Source organism: Macrotis lagotis, chromosome 4 (assembly GCF_037893015.1).
Source record: "Macrotis lagotis isolate mMagLag1 chromosome 4, bilby.v1.9.chrom.fasta, whole genome shotgun sequence".
Taxonomy (NCBI): Eukaryota; Metazoa; Chordata; class Mammalia; order Peramelemorphia; family Peramelidae; genus Macrotis; species Macrotis lagotis.
In genome coordinates this window covers 35656570-35675837 of record NC_133661.1, presented here as the reverse complement: position 1 = coordinate 35675837, position 19268 = coordinate 35656570, and the positions used below count along the sequence as shown (strand labels likewise).

Genomic DNA, 19268 nt, shown 5'->3' with positions numbered 1-19268 from the left:
TCAGTCTGCTGACCAAGGCCTTGGCCTGAGGCCAGCTCTACCCCTCAGCTCTGCAGTCCTCAGGAACTCAGTTTAATCAGATCCATCAGAGGTCATTAGACTCAGACCAAGGTGGCTACATCCTCACTAATTGACATTCCAGATGACAGCTTCTTCTCTTAATCCAGAGAGATATGGGGTTGTTTTATTTGCATATTATTTACATCACCTCTCCATCCAAGACAGAATTGAGGTGACTCAGTGAGAAGTATATTTGTTTGAATAACAGGCCATAGAATCATTGATTCTGAACTGAAAAGTATCTTGGATATCTTCTAGTCAAGGGATTCTTAACCTAGGTCCACAGATCCCAATGGACAGATTTCAGGGGGTTCCCAAGGGGAAGGGAAAGAGCTTTTATTAGGTATCTCCTATGACCCATGTACCATGCTAAGCATTTACCAATACCTCATTTCATCCTTACAACAACCCTGGGAGGTAAAGGTTATTATCTCCTTTTTACAGTTGAGAAAACTGAGGTAGATAGAAATGAAATAACTTCCCCTGGTTAAATGGCTTGGTCAAATCTTGGGTCAGATTTGAACTCAGTCACCTAAAAAAAACATTATCCTGAGAAAGGTCTACAGGCAAAGGTTTCACCAGATTGTCCAAATGGCTCATGAAACAAAGAAATTTTAGGAACTCCTGTTCCAATTCAACCCTCTCATTTTACCAAACACTTATAATCACCATTAATATAGCACTTTAAGTTTATAAGGTGCTTTACAAATTTGATCTCATTTTATCTACATAATAATCTTGGGGTATATAAGGTCTATATTATCCCCTTTTAACATATGAGGAAACCAAGGCACACAACAGTGATTTATTACCCTAAAGAACTCCATCCAATACCCACTAGGTCATACAGGGGATAGAGTGCTGACTGCTTGGAATCAGGAAGATCTAAATTCAAATCCTGAGTCAGACATTTACTGGTAGTATGACCCTGGGCAAGTCTTTACCTTTGATAAGTCTTAGTTTCTCATTTATAAAATAGAGATGATAATAGGATTGTGAGGGTCTCACTGGGAGTCAAGTGAGATAAACTTATAGAATTCTATAAATGTGAACTATTATCAATAATCATTTCTGAAATGTATAATGTGCTTTGAACACAAGTAAAGAGACACTGGAACCTCACTTTTCTCCACTGTAGGGAAATTCATGTTGGTATCACCTGATTTGGTCATTGATCCTATCTTTCCCCAGGGCTATGGACAGTGCTAAGGACATATGGGCATATCCTTCAGTCTTGGCCTTCCCTTTCCCAGCATCTTTTGTCAGTCCCCTAATTCTAACCCCCAAACACCTGATTTTATAAGAGAATTGCTGATGGAATCCTTGGGATGAGGTTCCCATTGGTCATATTGTGGTCTGATGTCATCTCCAGAAAGTCTGAGATGAACAATATTTCCTACTCTAGAATTTGTAGTGGGGATTCCAGTTCTGATAAGGTTTAGAGGACATAGAAATCCCATGATTCAACAATCCCATTTAGAAACCATCTTTTAGGCTAAGGAAGAGAACTGGGTCAGAAGTTAGTGGATCTGGGTTCAAACCCAGCTCTGTGATTTTAGTAACTGGGTGATCTTGGTCAAGTTATTTCTCCTTTGTGGGTCTGTTTCCTCATCTGCAAAATGGGGAATGGGGTAAAGGTCTCTGAGATCCCTTCTTCCCTAAACCTATGAAATCCTCAACAGAGAAGACATCTCTTCTGTTGGCCAATCTCATGAACTTCATGTGGATTTGTCTTAACTTTGTCATTTCAGAAATTGATCTGTTCTGATCTTGTCCTCAAACTGGGGGGTATCTCCTATTGGGGATGAAGGAAACTGTAATGCCCCTGGTATTTAATGGATGATCCTTTTTCAAGATTTAATGAGAACATAGGAGAGTGTATGACCAGATGCCTCACCAGTTTCTAAATTCTATTCTCCTCTTTCTACTAGTGTTCTGTGAGCTGTGGGACAGGTACACACAGCCGGTCGGTCTCCTGCACCAATGACACTGGAGCCCCATGTGATGCCACCCAGAAGCCTATCTCAGAAACAGCCTGTTCCTTGCCACCATGTCCTTGGATGCCTGAGAAGCCCATCCCAGAGTGGTCAGGGAGCGGTTCCTCGAGCAGAGAGCTCTTCAATGAGATCGAGTTTATTCCCAGTAACCACATTCCTCCATTCGAACTGCCTGGGCCTGGTGCCCCTGGCCCCCAAGATTCCAATGTCATCACCGAGGATGACTTCTCACCCAGTGACAAGAAAGGCAACATCTTTGTGGACGATTTCTACTATGATTACAACTTTATCAACTTTCATGAGGATCTCTCCAACAACCCCTTTGAGGATCGGGACAAGTCAAGTGAGAAAATATATGGGGGTCCTGATGAAGAACCCGAGGGTGGAGGAACATCTGATGAAACACCATTAGCTGCCCCACCTAGCTCAGAGGGTGAGGACCAGGAGGTTTCAGAGAGCTACACGACCCAACCCATCCCAGCTCAGGAAGAAGCCATGGAGAGTGATGATCAACGGTCTGTGGGCTTCACAACTGAACTTCTCCCTTCTACTGCCACCCCCACTTTGATACCTTTCAATCCCAGTCAGGGACAGAAAGGAGCAGTGGTTCTTCCAGAAGATTTCCCAGGCCCTCAGCCAAGTTCTACAAATAGCTACTCTAATCTCTTCCTAGATAATGCCCCAGAAGGCCCCTTGACAGATGATATCTCTAAAGAAGACCCAGCATTCTCAGCTTCCTATCCTCTCTCACCTTCCTTACCCACCTCAACCCCAATGATACCTGATGAGATAGACAGTGAGAAAATCAACACCAGTAAAAGCAAAGAAGAAGCCCTAGGAGAAAATACCAACCCTCAGAGGCCTGGAGTTCTTGGTGGCAAGGATGACAGTGATATATATGTGCCCACCAGGGTCTCCGAGAAAGACCATGACAAATTACTCAGGGAAGGCCTGGATGGGGTATCTGATGATGACAGCAAAAAGTTCCTTGGGGAGATAGCAACCTCAGGGGATAGTAGAACAACCCCTATATCCCCTCTCTTTTCCCATGAGTTGAATCTGGGTCTCCCATCTCCCCAAACTACTAGCCTGGGATCATTCCTTTCTACTGTTCCCTCAAGTGCTCCAAAGACAGAAGTTATCATTCCCAAAGATACTGATTCTATTGAAAGGTCATGGAACTCAAGTGACCACAGACTGAGAGACAATGAGATCTTCCCCACTAAGGGAACCTGGAGGTCTACCTCTTCCCCTGACCCTTCTGAGACTAAACCAGACAGATTCTTCCCACTAGCAACCTCTTTATCCCCTCCCACCATGTCTAGTGTCCCAGGACCAAAGAATACAGACCTCCCAGTCCAAGATCTGACCCAGTGGGATTTCCAGACCCCAGTTGTGCCAGTGACTTCTGATCCCAATGACCTGGCTGGTCCAGTAGTCATGCCTTGGGATGACCATTCCCTCTCCTCTGCACTGACCCCCAGTCCAGGGTCAGAGAATTTGTCCAATGAAATCAGGGTATCCCACTCCCCAGACTTCTTATCTCCCCCCAGCCACCCCATGGGTCCCCAACCAGACGACGCAAATAACATTGCTCATGATGGTGGAGACCTCAAGAATAAATTCCAGAGTCCGGCCGACATTGAGCCAGTTGGTACTGAGGAGCCTCCCCAGGGAACATTAGCTGCCCCTGAAGTCCCTGGGGGAGCCAGCTGGGAGGTTGGAGATTGGAGTGAGGTGAGTACTGATTAGAATGTCTCCTCTGAGGCCCATGACTCTCCTTGGCCCTTCCAGGTACCAGAGGAGAAAAGTCTGCTTTTATTTATATTTTGGCAACATGGTCTGGTGGTTAGGGCACTAAACAAGAAATTAGAACAATGTGAGTTTAAAACCTACGTCTGACACTGACCTCCCTGGGTACAATTGATGCAACTGTTTCCATGGTGTTTGTGAGGATCAAATGAGACAATCTGTGTAAAGCTATAATTATCATCATCATTGTTACCATTATTAATGCCAACGAGCATTTTGAAAAAGCCTAAAAGTGTATATATCAGGTAGGCTCATGGTGTTATTCCTAGTAGATATCATCTTTGGGTAATTCATATCTGTAAAAAAATCATCCTTTGGATTATTTGTTTGTGAATTTGAATGATGGAGATTTAGAAGATACTGCCACTGGGGCTCTGTTGGAAATGACAAAGTTCATATTTCTAGCTTCACTGGATTGAGCTGTTAGTGAGCCCAAGGGCAGAGCCAGGAGACAGAGCACCTAGCCCAAACCCCAGGTCATCTGCAAGATTAGAAACACTAAAGGTGCTAATCCAGGGGAGTTGATGAAATGATCTACTTCCCTGCTCCCAGCCCCCCTTCTTCTCTGGGGTGTGAAGCAATAGGTTAGGTCCAAGGTCATGCAGGCATGTCAGAGCCCAGGAACCCACAAAAAGAAGGAACCCAGTTCGAGACCGTGAAGGTAAGTTGGGCTTAAGACAGAAACCTACATCTCTGGATTGCTCCTGAAGCAACAAAAAAGAAGAAAATGTCTTAAACACCTCTCCTCCAGTTTCCCATGGTAGAGTAAATCCCTTCTATACAAGCTCCTATGAGAAATCTCTGTTTAACTGCTTCTGCTAGTCCAGAGCTTACAACTTGAGAAGACAACTCATTTCATCTCTGGAAAAGTCTGTTGTCTGAAATGTTTTTGTTGAATCAGGCCAAAATTGGCCTCCCTGTTTCGCTCCTCCCCATTTCCCGTTGGTCCTAGTTCTGCTAGCTGAGGCCAAGAAGAACAAGACTAATCCCTCTTGCATGGTTTTCTAATCCTTGAAAAGGTTTTCCTCTTTTCCCAAGTCGTCTTTGCTTCAAGTGCAATATGTTTTATTCTCTTAAGGCATGATTTCTTACCATTCTACTTCTCTGGGCTTGCCGCAAATACCTTGTCAGAGTCATACGGCACCCGAGGGGGGGCTGTCCCAAAGAGGATCTGACTGGAACAGTGTTAGGGCTAAAGAGGAAGAAAGACAGGGATGGTCTCCCTTGTTCTGAATAGCACCCATCCGTCAGTATTATCTAATTGAGCAACTGATAATTCCATTCAAAGAAGACAGCAGACAGAGCATTTACCCAGCCTTCAACCTTCATTCTCCCTTCTCTTTCTCTAGGCCCTGTGCCCAGCTAATAGTATAGATAATTGGAATTTGAAAAAGGCCTCAGTGTCTCATGGTCATGACAAGCTCAGGCTGTATTCTTCTCCCCTTCCTCTCTCTCTTTTCCCCTTTTCCACATCCAAAAAACTGGGTCTTCTTAAAAGGTCCATTTTTCAGATAGAAAGGTTCAGGCTTACAGCCACAAAGGTGGTTCCAGAGCTGAGATTTGAACATGAATCTTCTAATCCCCATGCTCTTCTCAAGGTGAGATGAGAATTTGATGGTGCTACATTTGTTCCTTTGGCAGAGAACTGGGGGTCAGTTCAGAGAAGGCAGAGGACAATCAGCTCAGGACATGACCGCCAGACCCTACCTCATTAACCTGAGATACTTTCCTTCATACTTTGCCCACCACTCACTCATTCATTCCACAAGTACTTAGCACAGTTGATTATCTCTGCATCCGATCCTCTCTGCCATTAATTTTTTTGTTAAATTTAGGCACATAATCCCTGCCCTCAAAGAGTTTGTAGTAATAGATAGGGCAAGGGTGATCAAAAAAACTCATGTGATAGAAGTAGGGCTTTAGAACATTCATAGAAAAATAATGATTATTATTGGTAATTCCAATTGGTAATTCCAATCCCAGCCCTTATGCCTGAACCAGTCATATATAATAGCTCATTCTTTTAGCCCTGAGGATGTTGACCCATGTGCCTGTGGGTGCTGCTGGGTCGCTGAAGAGTACCAATCTCATTCTCCTCCCTCCCACAGTGTTCCACCACCTGTGGCCTGGGAGCCATCTGGAGGTCCGTGTACTGCAGTACAGGTCGGGAGGAAGATTGTATAACCGCCAATAAGCCAGTGCCTGCCCGTCGCTGCTACTTGAGACCCTGCTCAACATGGCGTGTGGGGAACTGGAGCAAGGTAAAGAGGCTGTCTCACCTTCTGCACCAACCACTGGAGCCTCATGGGAACCATCTTTGACTTGACCCTGGTCTCTGGAAAGTAGTTTTCCCCCATGGGGAAATTGGATTGCCTTGGATTTAGGGCAAAGGCCTAGAGGATAGATCCAAGGCCAAAGGAATAGATCATAGTTATTCCCATGGGTCTCTGGGGCTATTGGGGAAAGGAAGTGAAGAATATCTGATGGACCCAGTCCTAAACCTAGAGTAAAAGGGCCCATTCTTGCTCTCCCCATCATAGAGGCAGTCCATGGAGGCAATGGAAAGAGCACTGGATTTGGATGATCTAGGGGTGGCTCCCATCCCCTCCTGCTGTCAATGACACATCTCCCTTTCTTCCTTCCTCCCCCCAGTGCTCCCGGAACTGTGGTGGTGGTTATAGGTTTCGGGATGTACACTGTGTGGACACCCGGGACCATCGGCTCCTCCGCCCATTCCACTGTCAGCCTGGCCTTTTCAAACCTCTGGGCCAGCTGTCCTGCCATGTGGACCCCTGCCTCGACTGGTACACATCATCCTGGAGAGAGGTAAGGGTGTGATGAGGGAATGGCAGGTGAAGTTCAGCTCTGCCTCATCTGCCACCCCTTTGTTGTGGGTCCCTACTCTCCCAGTCTCTCAGACACCTGAACAGCATAGCCCCTGCCTCCAGACTGGGTCTTGAGCAGCCTCTTCACTTCTCATCTTCTGCTAAAGTGCCCCTTTCCTTCTATTTGGAAGCTCCCACTGGCCTATCCATTCCATTTGGGGTCCAGAACCCTCAATAAGTTCCTTCATTTGAGAGACAAAACTCCTCTCCCCAACTTATTTACTCCAACGCAGTAGAGACTAGATGTAATCCCTGGAAGAATGATGAGCAATTGGAAGGGGCTAGGTTGTACAAGCTCAAAGGAGTCTGTTAAGCCAAAGAAATGACTTTCAAATGATTAAATTCAAAACTCTTTGCTTGGTATCAGAGGGAAGAGACTATTTAGAGATAGGGATATCTTCCTGATGCCTCTCTAATCACCTCCAGTGGATAATGCCTACTCCACTTTTGCTTAAAACTAGCCTTAACTCCAGAATTTCTCTCCCTCAAACCAAAAGAGCCCCCTGAATCCACATGGGATATTCTTCCCTATACCCAGCTTCCCTTACTTAGAATATCTGACCCACTGACAAGAAGTGAGATGGTTTTCAGGCTCAAGTGTGTTGTGGGAGGTGGGGCCGAGAGAGGATGGATGCAGGACCTGTCCAAGCCCTTCTCCAAGAGATCTCAGCCTGAACTTGGGTTTCTCCAGACTTTACTCAGAAAACCAGACCATCAGTCAGTCCCTCTTGCTGCCACCCTATGCCCTTAGGGCCTCAGTATCCCTGAGTCCTAACAGGGAGACCTGGGGGGGGGGGCTTCCATTTCTCCTTCAGTGCTCTGAGTCCTGTGGAGGAGGAGAACAAGAACGCCTGGTGACCTGCCCGGAATTTGGGCGTTGTGAGGAGATGATGCGACCCAACACCACCAGGCCCTGCAACACTCACCCATGTACCAAGTGGGTGGTGGGGCCCTGGGGACAGGTGAGCCAAGAGGGAGCCCCAAATTTCTTTCAAAAATAAGCCCCTAAAGAACATAGAAGTGTAGCTTTTCCTTCTAGGACTAGAATCAACACCCCTGCAGTCAAATGCTTTCATTTACTGATGATGTGACCTCAATGAACATCTCTGTGTATTAGTTTGTTCATCTGTAAAATGAAGGCATTGGGTTAGGGAATGCTAAGAGCTCTTCCAGCTCTAACTTCTATGGAACTGCCTCAGCTATGGAGCCTCCAGTCACTCAGTACAGTGGCACTCATTGGCACTCACCCAACAGTGAAGCCTGTTGGATAGGGCACCAGCAGAGATCTGAGGTTGAATCTCCAGGATTGTTGGGAGGGTCAAATGAGTAAATATTCATAAAGCTATTATTATTATTATAGCTTTGTTATTATTATTAAACATTTCTGCATTTCCAGGGCTTTAGATGATGCTCAATTCACTTGACTCCCTTGAATCTCCCTCATCTGTAAAATGGAGATAATACCTAATCTCCATGAGAGTTAACCTATCCCAGAGCAACTGTGAGGGACCATCTGTAGAAAGTGCTTTGTAAATCTTAAGCAGCTATATAAATGATGGCCATGATGGTAAGCCTCAGGGGTTCCTGTTCAGAGAGGAGGCGATGGAAGCAGATTCTCTGGGTTTTTCTGAGATGTCTGCTGGGTCCAGATAGACAGAAGCCCTGAGCACTGTGCCTACAGCAAGAAGAGCTGCCATGTAGCCAAGCCCCATCCATTCCAAGACTGCATAAAACAGTCATAGATGTCAAATGACTTCTAAGAGGCTATCCGGTACTACTTCCCTCATTTTACAGAGGAGGAAACTGAGTCTGAGGAAGGTAAAATCTTTTAAACAATGTAATGAGTAAGTGGGTCAGAATTTGAACTCATGATCCCAACTTTCAATGTACTACTTGCCATGAGAGTTCTGTCCCATCCTCTCTCCCTCCCTCTGCTTAATCCCTGGCTCTATCCACCAGAGCAATTACAGCAGCCTCCTTCCTTGAAACACAATGCCCAGGCCACCTTCTTCAGGAAGCTTTCCCTGATAACTTCCATGGTTAGCAGGCCTCACACATCTCTTTCTTTGATGCCCTTCTCATGCACTTAGCTTGTGATGTATAAATTCATTTCTGAATGTTTTTATCTTATCTTCTTATCTCTGAGGGACTCTGTTATGTCTAAACCTCATTTCTCCCTAGAGTCCAGATCAATGTTCAGCACACACAGTAACCATTTAAGGTCTTTTGGATGGATGGATGGATGGATGGATGGATGGATGGATGGATGGATGAATGGATGGATGGATGGATGGATGGATGGATGGATGGATGGATGGATGGATGGATGAATAAATGACTTCTTCTTTCAATGATCTTTTTCCCCCCAGTGCTCAGTCACATGTGGTGGAGGGATCCAGAGACGGCTGGTCAAATGTGTCAACACTAAGACCAGTCAGCCAGAAGAGGACAACAGTCTTTGTGACCATGAAGCATGGCCTGAAAACTCCCAGAGGTGCAGTAACCAGGACTGCCCCTCCAGTGAGTTAGGTAAGTGGCTTTTATCTGCCCTGCCTCCCTGAGCTCAGGAGGCCATGAGGGATGTTGGATTCCCAATTTGGTATAGTTCTGAATTAAGAAGAGAGAATGGGAATTGGAACCAGGAAACCTGATTTCAAATCCTTGTTCTGCCTCCTACTGCCAGTGTGACTATTTCCAGCCTACTGCCAGCAAGTCATTTCCCCTTCCTAAGACTCAGTTTCATATGCCTTAAAATGAGAGGGACTTGGGCTATATAAAATCTCTGAGATTCCTTCTAAATTGAGGGTCTACACTCTATGCTCTCTCCCAGTGGTAAAAGTCTATGGTTTACTGATTTATTTTTAATGTGATCAAGGCCCTTCCAGCTCTAACATTTTAGGTTCTAGGATCCCCCTTTCTCCGATATTCTAAGGTCTAAGATTCCTCTCAGCTCTAATATTCTGTGTTCTGAGGTCACTCCCAGTTCTGACAATCTATGGTCTAAGGCCTCTCCCAACTCTGACATCTATGTTATAGGACACTTCCTAATACTGACTGCCTTGTTCTGACATTCTCTTTTCTATAACACCTCTCCCAGCTCTGATAGTCTGTGTTCCCTTCCCACTTGGATAGGATATGACTCTCAGTGAACATCTGTCCAGCTGATGAATTATCTAGTTAATTTGCCAATGATTGTTTTCCTAATCCTCAGATGATTATGAACTGGTGGTATTTCATCACAACCCTCCCAAAATGCTTTGATCTTAGGCTCTCCTAAGCAAGGCAGCATCCCTAGAATGAGCAAAGTGGTAGTGTTCCTAGAGGCAGGGTCCTTAACCTTCTCTGTATCCTCAACCCACCCCTCATTCTTGGCTATCTGATAAAGCCTATGGGACCTTTCTTCAGAGTATGGATTGTTACCTATATTCATAATGGAAGGAAATGCTGAATTTTACTTAGACTTTAGTAAAAATAAAGATGTATTTTTTCTACATCTAAGTTCATGTATCTCCCAAAATCTACCTATGAAGATACTTAGATAGAACTCTAGACTTTGAGTCAGGAAGTCCTGAGGTTCAAATTTGATCTCAGATAGGTGTGATGGATAAATAAATAGAATGAATGGATAGATGGATGGATGGACAGAGACAAATATGATAGATGAACATATATATATACACATATATATAATAGACAGATAGATATGATGGATAGATAGAAAGACAAACATATGGATGAAGAGAAATATGATAGATAGATAGCTATGATAGATGGAAAGAGAGAGAAAGAGATAGATAAATACATAGATACATAGATAAATGGATGGATGCATGCATGCATGCGTTGATGGAGGGGAAAAGGCACTATTGAAAGATCTGAAAATGCAAGTAACAATCAGATAGCTCCTCACCCCAAGGAGCTTACCTTCTGAAGGAAGAAAATAATACATAAAAGGAAGCTGAAAAGTGGGGATGATGGTAGAGGAATCAGGAGAGGTGTAAAAGTAGGCCAGGAGTTGAGCTGGCTTAGAAGACTGGCTGATGTGGCGAACTGCCATAGGGGTGGGAGCTTGACCATTGGAGAAGGTCACTGAACTGAGACGGAAAGTAGTCAGGAGTCATGGGTTAAGGCAAATTTGAATGTTTATAAAACCAGCGCAGTGATGGTCTCCTCTAGTAATTTATAAACACTAAAATGCTATTAAAAAAGAATATGGGGGCGGCTAGGTGGTGCAGTGGATAAAGCACCGGCCTTGGAGTCAGGAGTACCTGGGTTCAAATCCAACCTCAGACACTTAATAAATACCTAGCCGTGTGGCCTTAGGAAAGCCACTTAACCCCATTGCCTTGAAAAATCTAAAAAAAATATGATTTTATTATGGCAAAGGTTCCTTATCTAAGGGATAAAATGCCAGACCTGGAGTCATATAGACCAGGGCTCAGCCCTACCTCTGACAGCTTCTTGCTGTCTCCAGAATCTCTAGAATCCAAGGATGAGTCCCATCCCCTTATCTACAAAGTGAAGGGCCTGGACTAGGTCACCCCGAAGCCCATCCCTTCCAGCTTTAAGGCCTGGCTGCCATATGCATATGGAAGGAATCCCCATTCTGGGCGTTCCTCCAGCAGCAGCCTCACAGGATCTTAATAGCATGGAAAGGCAATGTAGGGCATTGGTGAGGATGCAGTCTGGTCATCTGGGGAGGGTGGCACTGTCCCTGGGACCTCATTGCCCTAGAAAGCCCCCTTCCTCTACCAGGATAGACCAGTGCCACCTCTGGGACTTCCAGTCTTGGTGCTAAGCGATTGATTTACTTAGGCCACAGTATGTCAGAGGTGAGACTTGAACTCAGGCTCACCTGCCTAAGACTGGCTGTCTGTCCTCTAAATCATGGCGTTTCCACAAATACAAATGCATCCAAGCTAATTTTCTTTTCTTTTTTGTGGTGACAGTGGGGAAGCAGCTGGGAGAGTTCAGCGGGGCCTCAGGTCAGGGGTGACATTTGGAAGGAAGTTAAAACTGTAGAGGCAGAGGAAGGAGAGCTGCCTGGAGAATGACCCGTGTTTTATAGGATTCTGCAGATCTATTCTCAAGAAGGAAGCCAAATCTCCAGATGCAGCCCCAGTCTCTTCTTTTCTTCAAGCTCTTTCCCTTTCTGGGACTCAGTTTCCTTCCTTTTCAATGAGAAGGCTGGTCTGGAGGATCCCCATGGCCCCTCTGATCTCTGACATCTGGGACTCGGTGAATATTCCCGCATCCAAACAGGCTCCCACAGTCCCACGGCTGGGGATGACTAATCTCCCATAGGGTTCTGATCAATCTTAGTTCATGGAAGGAAGTCAGAGAGCCAGGCCAGCCCTGTGGCAGTTCTACCCCAGATGTTACCACTCCTGCACTAAGGACGGTGTGGGATGATGATAAACCACCAAGGCTTCCCTCACCCCCTCCAGAGCTTTGGGGAGTGTAGTCAAGTCCCAATAACCTAAGAGATGGTGAATTCCTTGAAGGCAGGGTCTGTGGCTTGAGTCTCTTTGTATTTCCAAAATTTCACAGGGTTTGGCATACATTAATCACTTAATACAGGTTTGTTGAATGACTGACTGATCCATTGAGTCCATGTCCTGGAAAACAACTCAAAGGGGACATTGGTTTGGCTTTGGGACTCAGTAGTTCCTCTTGGAACCCAAAGTCTTGTCTGAAGGCATCAAGGAGCAAGGTGAATTTAGGAAAGGTTTGGAAAACTCAAACTGGAATCAACAGTGGGGTGGTGGAAAGATTTCTGGGTCAGAAACAAAAGTCCCTGAATTAAGGGGTATTAGCAGTTCAAATCCTAGCTCCATCCCTGATAACAAATAATGACTTTACCTTTCTTGGCCTCAGTTTCCTTCTCTTTCCAGTGGGGGAAGTCAGACTAAATGACCTCTACAGTCCCATCAGAAGGATCGGAAAGCCCAAGTTCTTTAGACTCTTACTAACAAGGTGACTTTGGGTGAGCAATCACTAAGCTTCCTAAGGTCTCAGGTTCTTCCTCTGTACGATGGCAGCCTTTCCCTTGAGGCCCTCTCAAGCCTTTCTAGCCGCATAGCCCATGCGTCTATGAGTGAGTGATTCCCAGGGAATTTTCTCCTCTCTGTTGAGCTTGGGGTCCCAGGATACTTGCCATTAGGCTTTGTAGGACCTCTTCTTCTGGGAGGGCAGGGAGGCTGCCCTTTGTGACACCATGTCACTTCTTTATTTTAGAGGAGAGTTTTTGGTGAGTGGTTTTTTCCCATCACCCACCCACCCCTACATATACACACATTCCTTCCAGTCATCTTGGATTATTCACTGTCTCCACCTGATTTTGTTCCTTTCTCATTCTGTGCTTTTGTTGTCTTGGGTTTCCTTCCTGGTGTGTCCTCTCATCTTCTATTCATCCCCTTGACCCACACTGAGCAGTCAACTCCTCCAGTTCAGTTTGACAAGATTTATTAGTACCTCCTGTGTTTTTCTAGGCCCTATGTGGCCGAAATGAAGAAGGACCCAGTCGTTAAACCCCAAGGAGCTATTGCCCTTAGAGGGAAGTGGGATGGCAGGGAGTCAAAAACACTTATTAAAAGCTTACTGTATAAGACCTAGCTGTGTGGCCTTGGGCAAGCCACTTAACCCCGTTTGCCTTGCAAAAAAACTAAAAAAAAAAAAAAAAAAAAAGCTTACTGTATAGCAGACACTGTCTGAGATTTCAGAGACACAAAACCAAAACCCAAACACCTCTGACCCTCAATGCATTTACATTCCATTGAGGGAGGCAGTAGGTAAATACCTTTCTATGAGATTTAATTGGGAGAAGGCTCTAGTGAGAAAATATCCATGAAATGCTTTGTGAACTTTGTTTTATGAATCAGTTATTATCTGCAGAATGGTTTTAGCTTTTGGTCTGTTGGAAGGAGTATAGACCTGAAAGTCACCTCCAGCCTCAGTTTCCTCACCTGTAAAATGGGCTGATGATTCCTGCCCAATCTGCCTGGAAGGCTTGGGTGAGTTCTGAAGGATCCTCGGATGTCCATGCTCACAAAGAAGCATCCATATGTTGGTTTCATGACTCGGGACTAGGCAGAACCTCCTTTTTCTGGCCCTCCCTGTGCGTTGCATCCCTTCATGTCCAATCATCCTCCGGAAAGAGCCTTTCCTGGTTAGGAACAGTCTGGGCGTCAGCTGCCCCACCGGACAGAGTGGGGAACCGTGATGGAAATGGCCATGGTTTCCTGGCCAGCTGGGAATCGTCCCAAGGCTCTCTGATGGCAGGAAGCCAGCCTCTTAAACACATCATGCACATGTAACAGACACAAGAAATGTTCCCCACACACAGACGCATACACAATGCATCATGCTTGTCACATGTCATTGCACATGTAAAAGAGACATGTGCTACTACAATAGACAATGGGATGCATCCCAAAACAATGAACACATATGTGTGTGCTTACACACATGTAATTCATGAAACTGGAACGTGTGTGTTTGCACATGGGTATAGATAGCAAATACATGGTCTATATTAATGCCTTTGGGGAAATAGCTGTTCCATTTTTGCCTTTATTTCTCAGGTCTGAAAAATTGTCGATCTGTTGGGTACACAAATGTGTAATCAACAGACCACATGTACACATAGTGCAACCATGACAGCATAAACATTTATTAAGTGCCTACTGCATGTAAATCTCCTTACAAATATTATTTCATTGCAAATACATATAGCTTCTGGAGAGTTCCAACAAAAATTCTGTCTCCTCCAGGAAACCTTTGCCAGCCCCTCTTAATTCTAGTGCCTTCCCTTTCTTTCCTATTTATCCTTTGCTCATACATTGACCTTTGTTTATTGACTCCTCCATGAAATGGTAAACTCCTTGATGGCAAGGGCTGACTTTAGCCTTTTAAAAATATTTTAGTATTTATTTTTACTAATGTTATTATATATTATTTAATTTTAATATCCTTACTATTTAGCACAGGGTCTGATATACAACAGGTGCTTAATAAATTCTGATTAACTGACATATACACACAGTACATGAATACATAATTTTCTGTTTCTGTAGCTGCCTGACCATCCAGTGGACAGGACTAAGGAAGGCTTAAACATCAGTGAGGCAGATGGTTAACTGCCTACTCGGTGGGGTCCCCCAGTTATGGAAGACAAAGGCTCACCACAGAACTCACCTTCCCCCTAACTCTGTCTATCCTGCTCACCCCTGCCATCTGCAGCTGTTCTGTGATCTCTTCCTCCTCCATTCCCATGAGATTGCCACTGGATATAATGGTTTTTACCTTTTGAGTCCCTGCTCCGGCTGAGCTAGAAGGAACTATAGATCATTAGGAGTCCAGGATTTGAATTCTGCCTCATAAAATACTAATTATGCATCTATCATAAACACAGTCTCTCTGGGCTTTAGTTTCCTTAGCTTTGAAATGGGGTACTTGGGCACCTCTGGCTGTGTGAACTGGAACAAACCACTTCCCTCTCTTGAACCTTAGTTTCCCCCTCTGTAATATGAGCCATTAATATTAGTTAGTAATAGTTCACATTTGATATAAGGAGTCCCAAAAGGTTTTGTGCAAGTTTAAACTTTCATTACCTTTAGTAGCTTAACTCAAGCTGCACAAAGACTTTTGGGACACCTTGCATCATGCTTTATCATTGGGTTTTTCCAACAGCGACCCTCTCAAGTACTGTTATCCCCATTTTACCGATTGTTGGATTCTAGGAGAATGAGCCAGGAGGGACCATAGGGATCACCTAATCCAACCGCCTTATTTTACAGAGGAAGAAACCTTCAAGTTTCAGAGCCAACTTTGAAATGAGGCCTCTTGGTTGCCAATCTGGGGTGGGGGAACTCCTTAAATAGTGTCTGAGGTTCATCCCAGAGCCAACATTCTTAGATTCTCATTGCCTGGGCAGGCTCCCTGAAGGAGGCGTGGGGGCATACCGGGTCTTGCAGCATAGTTAGGATTTGGCCAGAAAGTCAGAGAGGAGCGAAGAGGGAACAGAGGCCCACCAAGCCTCCCTCCCCCAAGCTGCCATTTGTGTCCTAGAGCACTTCAGCTTGTAGTCTAGATGCCCAGGTCTAGAAAAAAGCATCTGAACTTTGTGGTTCCTCAGGTGTGGTGGAATTTCTCGGTGGGAGACTCCATTTTTCCTCTACCCTCCATTCTGGGGCAGGTGAAGACCTTTTGCCCTTTGACAGACACATCACATACCCTCCATGGGGAAGCAGTGGGTCTTAAGTCTTCCCAGGTTGAACACCCAGGCTCCCCAGACTCCCATGAATTAGGGATTGGAGAGGGAAAGCCCAGAAAACCATAGGAAAACATCATTCCTGCCAAGCTCTGGGGCTCAAGCTGCATTCCCCCTTCCACCTGGTGAGGAGGAAACAGCTGGCAGGAGAGCGCCAGCCAAGCTCACGCCAGCTGTTGCCTGCCAGGACAAACAATGGAGCAAACATCTGGCAGCCAGAGAGTAGACAAGAATGACCTTCCCCTCTCCATCCGCTGCAGGCTTTCCCCAAGCTCCTGGCCAGTCCTGGCTCTGCCCCCCATGTCAGGAGGCTCTTGGGTCTTTGGGGTTCAAAGGAACCTTTGTCACAAAAATTCAATTCAATACAGATTTCTTAAGCACCTACTCCGTGATCACACAGTAGGCAAATAGAAGTCACATACAAAGGCAAAAAGAAAACTGTCCCTGCCCTCAGTGGAAATTCCTTCAGTCCCTCCTGTGGTAGGGTTTCCAAACCTAACCTTCCTGGAAGCCTTGGCCAGGACAATCTCCATTTGGACAGTGGTTAACTCATAGCAGATGGGTAAGAAAGACACGCTGAATTGAATTTTGGTGAATTTTTTTCAACTATCCCAAAGATGTCCCCAGAGCTCGTCACAAGCATCCATTTGTAGCCGGCTTTCGGAATTCTGGACCATGCTTCCATTAAAATGTCCTGATCTAACCAGCCCATGGACTCATTCCTTAGATTCCGAATCTACAAACCTCTAGTCATCTATTCTAATTTTCTCATTTTACAAATGAAGAAACTGAGGTTTGCAAAGAGGAAGGGGCTTAGAGTCAAACATCTAGAGTCAAATTAGACCTTGGAGACCCTCTAACTCCTTCTCATTTCATAGACAAGGTCCATGTGATTTGGCCAAGGTCACATAGGCAGTAAATATCATGAGTAGGATCAGACTCCAGGTCCTCTAACCTCAAGGTCCCAGTGACAATAGATAAAATAACAGTTGGCTCGTGTTTCATCTGCGGTTCTCAGAAACTTCCAGGCCAGAACAGACCTTTTGAACCCGAGACTGGTCATGCCCATGTTCCCATCCTGTCCTCCTAGAACTGACTTTCTGAAGGTCAGAATCCCTTTCTGAAGTCCAGGGCTGTTCCTGGGAACCCGGGATGAAGGCCAGAGGTCATGGGCTTAATCCTCTCTTATTACTCCCTTCCAGCCAAGCAAAGCACACTTGTATTTCTAAGACCTGTGCCAGCAAGTTTATTTTTCTCAGCTCCACCATGACCCGTGGTCTTTACAATCATGATGATGATGATGATAACTGACATTTATGTAGCATTTTAAGGTTTCCAAAGCACTTTAGAACCATCTCATTTGAGTCTTACATCACAGCCTGAACAATAATCCTTTTACTCAGTTACAAAAAGTGGTCATTTAATCTAATAGTCCTCAGAACATTAAATAAAAAAGAGCTCTAGCAAGATAATAACTTGCTTCAAGGCCATTTCTATCTGAACTTCATCAAAAAATGATTAGATAAATTAAGAAGAGCACCAACAGCTTGACCTTCACAGGGGGATGTGCAGCTGCAAAGCATTCTACATCTGTGTTCCCATTGAATGCATGTCACCTTTTGGATGTTGGGGAGAAGCTACTTAACGATCCTGTGCCTCAGTTCCCTCACCTGTAAAATGAGGGATTGCCTCAGATGTTATAGATGTATGATGCCCATGAACACCACCTTAGGATATAAGGAGCTCATCCCAGAAACTGAGCAATGTGAGACAGAAACGCTCACTGAATTTGGAATCAGAACATTTGGGTGTGGGTCTCAATCAACTCTAATTCTTCCTCATTGTGTGACCTTGGAAAAGTCACTTAACCTCAATCTATTTCCCTATTGGAAAAAAAATCAGTATGTTATCAGTATCTAATATTTAATGGATAGAGTAATGGACTAGGAGCCAAGACCTGAGTTCCAATCTGGTCTAAAATACTTAATAGCTGTGTGAGTCCAGGCAAGTCGTATAAACCCCAATTTCTCAGTTTCCTCCTCTGTAAAAAGGAGAATAAAGATACCATCCACTCAGGATGGATAGGAAGATCCAATGAGGTAGAATTTTCAAAATGTTCTATAAACATTAGCTATTATTACATTTATCACAGGTCATAGAGAGAGCAAGTGGAACAGCTGAGAGGGGGAGGATCAGTACAACTCTCCTCTGTGGGAAGCCAAGGAAAGAACAGAGAGGGAGGGGGAGAGACCGAGATAGATAGAGACAGAGACAGAAAGAGACAGAGACAAAGAGAGATAGAGAGACAGAAACAGGGAGGGGTTGGAATGGAGGGTCAGCAAGGGGATAGGGTGTGAGAGTGTAGTCTGATGTTGTTTTTGAACAGGCAGGGTAGGTAAATTATTTCTCTCGATTAACCCCCTGGGTTAAAAGGGGCCACTTGTAGGAAAAGGGAGTGAAGGGAAGGGTGGGAATATCAAGCAAAGAATGTCTCACATTAAGGAAACTGGAGGGGTTGAGTTCTACAGAAAGGAGGGCTGGGAAAGTCACCTCTGGCTAAGATGGGTTACAGCTGGAAACAGAACCTGGAGGGTCCTTAGAAAGAAGGACCTGAGAGTGGAAGCCCTTGGAGATCTGGGTGGAGCCTTAGAACATCAAATAGCACATCTGTTAGGTTCATCTAATTGACCCCCTCATTTGACAGAGGAGTAAACTGAGGTCCATCAAGGTATTGCCCAGATCACACAAGTAGAGAACTTCAGAGGTGGAATTTGAACGCAGGGTCTGCTTCAGAACTCTCCTTGCCCTTCTCTGAGAGTTTTGGTTGCCTCCTTGTTGGCCCCTCATTCCAGGTGGGCCTCTGAGTGAGTTTGGCTTTGTAAGAGTTGATGGTCAAGTCAAGCCCTTTCCATTTGGGAGGAGCAGGGGCCAGTGATATACCTGATGCTTCCAGGTAACTTGGTTGCTTGGAGCTGCCAAAGTTTACTTTTTATAGCATAATAGGACCACAGTCTGCCATGATGGGAGTGGGAGGAGGTGGGGGAAGATAGAGTAGCAGAGGCAGGTGCAGGTGGTGCAGGTGATCATAAAAGACCTGGGTTCGAATCCCAACTTGACTACTTTCTGACCTTGGGAAGTCATTGAATATCTTCTGCAATGGATCCAGTTGAATCAGATCACCTTCAAGATCCTCCCCAGGATTAGCCCCAGTCCAGAGGGCCAAGGGGTTCCCAGGTTGTCTCT

The 19268-nt window shown here is 45.1% G+C and overlaps 1 protein-coding gene across 1 annotated transcript in view; it reads left to right on the top strand.

The window, feature by feature from the left end:
* Window positions 1-19268, top strand: part of ADAMTS7 (ADAM metallopeptidase with thrombospondin type 1 motif 7) — a 168690-nt gene that overhangs the window by 139403 nt on the left and 10019 nt on the right. Inside the window, exons 19-23 of the mRNA XM_074232515.1 lie at window positions 1992-3794; window positions 5978-6130; window positions 6522-6695; window positions 7570-7716; window positions 9124-9283. Coding sequence (XP_074088616.1) covers window positions 1992-3794; window positions 5978-6130; window positions 6522-6695; window positions 7570-7716; window positions 9124-9283 — 2437 coding nt within the window. The remainder of the gene's footprint in view (window positions 1-1991; window positions 3795-5977; window positions 6131-6521; window positions 6696-7569; window positions 7717-9123; window positions 9284-19268) is intronic.